We start from the raw sequence: 6,538 nt of genomic DNA, 5'->3' as shown, positions 1-6,538 counted from the left end.
TACTTCATCCGGATGAAGTACGTATTAGCAGATTCAGTAATATCTAGTTAGACTGCCACGTAGGATTACCGTTAGGGAGATAACAGAACTTAACGGAAGAGTGATCACTTCGCAACAAAATAAAAACATAAGTGACTAAAACGTAACATTTCAAACATAAGAGACTAAAATGTAACATGAGGCAAATAAAAGTGACTATTTTTGTAGTTTTCCCATAATTAAAATCCCAATTTTATGGTACTGTGGAGAAACAAGAGATGTTTAAACTTTTATTGAAAATCATGCATGAAACTTTGCTTATAACAAGAATACACGGAAAATATTATGGAAAAGATGTTGGAAACAAACCCTATATCATCCACTACTAATTCTTTCTCCTTCCATTTTGATTGATCCTTCTTCTCTTTTGTGGGTTTTGCTTGATCATCTTCACTAGCCAACGGGGTCTCCCAGTTGTGAAAACTATGTATCCCATACTCAATCCAAGCACTAGTCCACTTCCATAACCCATTGCTGCAATTTTCCAAACAAGTGTTGTTTCAAATTCGTCCGCAACTATTGATGGAGGTGATTCTGGTTCCTGATTGTTGCCACATTTCTTTGACAATGGAAATCCACATAGTCTAGAATTTCCATTGAAGGAATCATTTGAGAAAGTATCGAAATGATTAGCTAATGGTATTTGCCCCTCAAGATTATTATGAGAAAGATTCAATGCTCCAAGAAATGTCAAGTCAGTTAACTGCATTGGGATTTTTCCTTGAAGCTTGTTTGACGACAGATCCAATGATTCAAGTGCTACCATTTTTCCAAGTGATGGTGGGATATTTCCTGCTAAGCTATTGTGCGAGAAGTTGAGCACTATGAGTGACTTAAGTTCTCCAAGTTCTTTGGGAATCGACCCCTTGAAATGGTTGCTTGAAAAATCAATTACTGTGAAAGAAGTTAAAATTCTCTCAAGTCTGAAATTCAACCCTTTCATTGTTACAATTAAAGAGTCTTGATAATAATCTCCTCCCATGTACACTGGACCACTTTTTTCTACTTGAATATCTTTCATTGATTTTGAATTTTCAAATAACTCAGGTGGGATGTGACCAATAAAATCATTTCGAGAGAGATCAATCACTCGAAGGCTGCTGAAGGAAAATGTTCCATTGAAATTTTGTATGTCACCATGGAATCTATTAGATCAAAGGGCAAGAACATTTAGATTTGGAAGCGTACCTAACCAATAAGGAAATGTATCATTTATGTTGTTGTTGCCCAAATCTAAAACTTCCAAGCTCTGGCAGTTCGTTAATGACCGTGGAATTGATCCTTCAAGTTGTTTACCATTGAGTTTAACTGTTCTCAAAACAACCATTGAGAGCTGGTCGTTAAAAGTCCCAAAACAATCTGGAATAGTTCCGCCCAACTTGTTCATGGACAAGTCAAGTACATAAAGAAAACTCAAATTGCAAATCTTGGAAGGGATTTCTCCAACCAACCCATTGTTTGAGATTAAGAAATAACCTAATGCCTGTGGTGGAGTTGGAAGTGATCCTTGAAGTGAATTGTAGCGAAGGTCCAGAACAGACAGATAGTTCCCTGGAATTTGCTCTATGCTAGTTATGAAGTTCATAGAAAGCTTCAAAGTGCCCAAGCCCTCCAATCCTTCGGCTTCCCATTTTGTAATAGAACCATGAATTTGGTTATTAGAAATATCTAAAACTTGCAAGTGCTTGGATGCATTCAAGAAGCTTGGGAAATGTTGCATGTTGCCAGAAGAGAAATGAAACTGATTTATCATGGGTAGGGTAGAATTGACATCATTACTACACCTTGTTAATGATAGTAAGTTGTTAAATGAAAGATCAAGAAACTCTAGATTCCTAAGCTTCATAAGCATGCATAACTTGATATTGCCACTCAAGTTATTAGATGAAAGGTTAAGAAAAGTAAGGTTGATGAGGTCAAAGAAAGAACTTGGAATTATTCCTTGTATTTCATTCTATGATAAATAAACAAATCGGAGTAGATTGGGCTCTTGGATTGTGTCAATGGGACCATAAAGTTTGTTAGAGCTGAGGTCTAGATGCTCCAAAGATGGTAGACGAAAGAACAGACCTGGCACTCTATCAGTAAGCAAGTTTGCATTTAAGTAGAGTTCTCGTAGATACGAAAGTCCACTTATGTTGTTGGGAAGAGTATCGTGAAGGAAATTCCCAAAGAATTTCATGTAAGTAAGGTTGGTGAGGTTAAATGCTGATAATGGGAAGACACCGCTGAAATTGATAAAGGAAAAATCCATGGAACTTAGATCATTTAAGTTCCCAAAAACATCTGGAATTTGCCCTTGAAACATGTTGCCTGAGATATCCAAGAAGGTGAGTTTTGTGAGGTTTCCAAGTGCTGAAGGGATGAACCCCGTAAAAACACAATGAAAAAGGCTGAGTGTTTTCAAGTGTTTAAGGTTACCAATTGAGCCGGGTAACCCTTTTGAAAACCTTGTCTCTGAAACATCCAACAAACTAAGGGAACTGTTCCAATTTGTTTCTGGTAGATAACCAATGAGATTTGGACTACGTCTTAAACTGATGTTTTGAAGATATGGAAGATGGAAAACTTGGGTTGGAAATTTCCTTGCAAATAACAGTTAGAAAGACTTAGATGCTTCAATGAGAAAGTCAAGTTAAGGAAAGAAGAAGGTACAACCAGAGACAAATCCATATGGTCAAGGACCATATTTTCTAATTTTGTAAGGTTATGGACAAGCACGTTAAAATCATGGTTCCTAACCAACAAACCATAATTCAGACTGAGATCAAGCGAAACTAGTTCTGACAAAAAGAGAGATATCAGGTGGGACAAAACCAGTGAATCCAGTGAGAGAGAGATTGAGATAAGTTAGACTCCTCAACTTACCAAATTCAGATGGGATTTCAGTGTTGCCGAAATCATTTCCGGCAAGGTTGAGCCATCGAAGGTTTTGAAGTGAGAAGAGGGAACTGTCTGATTGGAGAGAACCAATTAGTCCACTACTACTGAGATCAAGGCCGACCACATTGCCTTTCTTGTTATCACACACCACACCCTTCCATTTGCAACAGTCAGTACCTTCATCCGAAGATTCCGTCTCATGAAAAGAAGGAATTTGAAGTTCTTGTAGGCAAATACTATAGGAAAGGGAAAGGCTTCTCTTGAATTTCAACAATGCAGAACTGTGTTCGGGACGACATAAATGTGTTGGAGGAAGAGACAAAGAAAGGGATAGCAATGAAGAGTTGAAGAAGCCCAAAAGGAAGCATAGGATTAAATATAACATCTTTCTCTTATGAACCCAATAGAAAAAAGATGAACTAAGAATTTGGTTGTGGAGTTGCTTATATAAGTTTCAAATGCAAACATTTCCACTATCAATTTGTGGCATTCGTCAACTCATGGAGTACCCTTTTTGTTTTGTTTCTCTTTTGCTTAGAAACATCCAGCAATGGCCGGACATTATCACTCCATTTGGCATTATCACTCTTAAGGTTTCTTTAAAATAATATAATTTAGAATAAAGTTAATGCATGTCTTGATTTGATTTGATAGTCTTTTACTTGCACGACACAGTTAGAGTCCAATTTTATGTTCTGAATTAATATTTAATAAACCAACACTATGCCTATGTATTAAATTATATATTATAAATGCATTAGTATTTTGCCATGACTTATATTCTAACCAAATAATTTGGCCTACTGTTAAAATAGATGAAACGGTTACCATTGCTGGGATTTAAACATTTGTTGGATTATACTTTGTTAAGTAGATATAATCAACCAACATAATTAAATTCGAATTAAATCGTTGACAATCTTCTGTAATGTGCGTTGCAATATGGTGTCTAGTGTTGAAGTGTTACTCTTTCTTTTTTATTTATAATATATATAAAAATAGGAATTTAAGAAAAAATTTGAACTCATGAGAATGCTTTTATTTTTCAACATATTACTAAATTTACATTTTAAATAAAAAATTATAATAAAAACCCTAAAAAAAATTCACTTTTTTTTTGAAGCCCTTTGTTTCTTCTCTTTTGTTTTTTTTTTAGCGATGGTGCCAATTTCCAGGGCTAGCTATCGCCCGTTTTCTTTCCCCTCTCACCAACTCTCTCTTCCTTTCTTCTTCTCATTCACTCTACATGTCTTCTCTCTTTTTCAATTTGCAGATCTATTTTGTGGATATCTTTGTTATCTTCACAAGTTGTGATGGATAGATGACGATGCCTGTCGTTTGCTAAAACTCAACCGACCACCAATAGTTTTTCTTGGAAAGTGGTTGGCTCTTCATCAGCTTCTTAATCTGTTTTTTTTAGAATTTTTTAGAATAATAAATGATTTCACGAGTCGATATGGACTTGTGTTGTCTTAAGTTTTATATGTAATTTTTTATTTGTTTTACAATGGTTTAATAAGTCTTTAGTTTTAGAAGTTTTAGTATGCTCTTGTAGCACGGCTTTTAATCTTGCTTATGCATGTAATCTTAGTTTTACAAATGATTTTAGGGATAGTTTTGTTGTCATCCTCTATAGTTTGGTGAATGCTCGATTCTTTTTTCGATTTTCGCTTGTCGCTTTAGACCATCCGGGGCTGATTTTCTTATCGTGTTAAGTGATTGCAATCACTCCAGATATGTCGTGCTTGAGTTGTGAGAAAGTCAATTGTCAACGTGTTACAATGTTTTATTGATGCTGAGGCTAAAGCCTTTGTTGTGTTGGTGGAGCTTGTCCTTCCCCATCTACGACGACTGCTTGTTATTTTTTTCCCCTGAATTGTATATAGTTTCATTCATTTAATGAATTAATGAATTAATGAATTCACCTCTCAAAATAAAAAATAAAAAAATTGAAATAAAATAGAAGTTATGATAATTATACATTTAAAAATAATATAATTTAATCGAAGTTGTTATAATTATTATATTTTTAAAAATATTAAAATTGTTATAAAATAAAGAGAGATGGAGAGAATAAAGAACAAAGAAAATATAAAAGCAATAGAGAATGTACTTTATTGATCAAATGGATAATTACAATATTTTATTAGAGTCTCTATTTATAGGCATAAGAAGTATAAAAGAAGTAGCGATCTAATTCTAATAACTATTAGAATTTAAAGCATATCAAAACTTTATCTTGATCATGATGGACATCCACTTAATAAGATATTCATAATACTGCCCCTTGGATGTCCATTGGTAGATAATGTGCCTCGTCAAAACCTTATTAGGAAAAATCCTGTGAGATAAAAAACCTAATGAAGCAAAAATAGTACACAATCTTCTATTACAAGCTGCCTCGTTAAAAACCTTTACCAAGAAAACTCAATAGGGTAAATCTTTGGTTAAAGGAAAAGAGTACAACTTGTTTTTAGACTCCCACTAATGACAACATTACATTACATTTTTTAGTCGACATGTTCCAATCTTGTGTGGTAGTCTTTCAAATGTTGAAGTTGACAATGCCTTAGTAAAAGGATCTGCTAAATTATCACTAGAACGAATTTGTTGAACATTTATATCACCTTATTTCTTAAAATCATGGGTGAAGAATAATTTTGGTGAAATATGTTTCGTTCTGTCACCTTTGATATAACCACCCTTCAATTGAGCTATACATGTTGGATTATCTTTATATAAGATAGTTGACATCTTTTCCTATAAAGGCAAATTACATATCTTCTGGATATGTTGAGTCAATAACCTTAGCCAAACACACTTTCAACTTGCCTCATGCATTGCAATTATTTCTGCATGATTTGAAGAAGCAGCAGGTAATGTTTGCTTTGTTGAACGCCATGATATGACAGTACCCCCACATGTAAATAAATATTGTCTTTGAGATCGACCTTTATGTGGATCCGATAAGTATCCAGCATCAGCATAGTTGACTAATAGGGATTTTGAATCATTTGTATAAAATAATCTCATATTAATAATCCCTCTAAGATATCTAAATACATGTTTAATTCCATTCCAATGTCTACGTGTTGGAGAAGAACTAAATCTTGCTAACAAGTTTACAGTGAAAGCTATATCAGGCCTTGTGTTGTTTGCAAGATACATCAATGCCCCTATGCCACTTAAATATGGTACTTCAGGATCAAGAAACTCTTCACCATCCTCGCAAGGATGAAATTGATCTTTATTCACATCTAACGATCGTACAATCATCGGGGTACTTAATGGGTATGCTTTATCCATATAATTTTTTAATATCTTTTCCGTATAAGTTGATTTATTTAATTTTAATGATTAGATAATATATTAAATATGAATGATTGTTTAATGATAATTTTATGTTTTAGAAATTAATGAGGAAAAATTAAGTTTTATAAATTATTCTCTTAATATAAAAATGAATTTATTATAAAAGATAAATAAAACCCTTTATCCCATTATAATATTCTTATATGTCTTAAAGAATAATTACAATCCCAATTTTATATTACTATATTAAGAGATGACAATAGGCTACTTCGTACTATTACCCAACAAGAGTCTCAAGTGGTTT

At 33.7% G+C, this 6,538-nt stretch overlaps 2 protein-coding genes across 2 annotated transcripts; both read right to left on the bottom strand.

Annotated features, from left to right (window-relative positions):
- Window positions 1-364: 364 nt before the first annotated feature.
- Window positions 365-1,792, bottom strand: LOC108464912 (receptor-like protein 9DC3). The gene is made up of 2 exons (XM_017765197.1): window positions 1,308-1,792; window positions 365-1,184 (listed from the first exon to the last, which is right to left on the bottom strand). The coding sequence occupies exons 1-2, from the start codon at window positions 1,790-1,792 to the stop codon at window positions 365-367; spliced, it is 1,305 nt and encodes a 434-aa protein (XP_017620686.1).
- Window positions 1,793-1,993: 201 nt separating this feature from the next.
- Window positions 1,994-3,307, bottom strand: LOC108464913 (receptor-like protein 35). The gene is made up of 2 exons (XM_053027608.1): window positions 2,908-3,307; window positions 1,994-2,496 (listed from the first exon to the last, which is right to left on the bottom strand). The coding sequence occupies exons 1-2, from the start codon at window positions 3,305-3,307 to the stop codon at window positions 1,994-1,996; spliced, it is 903 nt and encodes a 300-aa protein (XP_052883568.1).
- Between the last annotated feature and the right edge of the window lie 3,231 nt (window positions 3,308-6,538).

The sequence above is a fragment of the Gossypium arboreum genome, chromosome 5, assembly GCF_025698485.1.
Source record: "Gossypium arboreum isolate Shixiya-1 chromosome 5, ASM2569848v2, whole genome shotgun sequence".
NCBI classification, from domain to species: domain Eukaryota; kingdom Viridiplantae; phylum Streptophyta; class Magnoliopsida; order Malvales; family Malvaceae; genus Gossypium; species Gossypium arboreum.
Note: the sequence above shows the minus strand (reverse complement) of the source record. Positions and strands in the feature narration are given on the sequence as shown.

Excerpts from the sequence above, each read along its gene's own strand:
- LOC108464912 (XM_017765197.1), bottom strand. The coding sequence starts at position 1,792 with ATGATAAATCAGTTTCATTTCTCTTCTGGCAACATGCAACATTTCCCA. Across the intron at positions 1,185-1,307 it reads CTTGAAGGATCAATTCCACG|ATTCCATGGTGACATACAAA; the intron begins GTCATTAACGAA and ends TTGATCTAATAG.
- LOC108464913 (XM_053027608.1), bottom strand. The coding sequence starts at position 3,307 with ATGTTATATTTAATCCTATGCTTCCTTTTGGGCTTCTTCAACTCTTCA. Across the intron at positions 2,497-2,907 it reads TGAAATCCCATCTGAATTTG|AGACAAGGTTTTCAAAAGGG; the intron begins GTAAGTTGAGGA and ends TGGATGTTTCAG.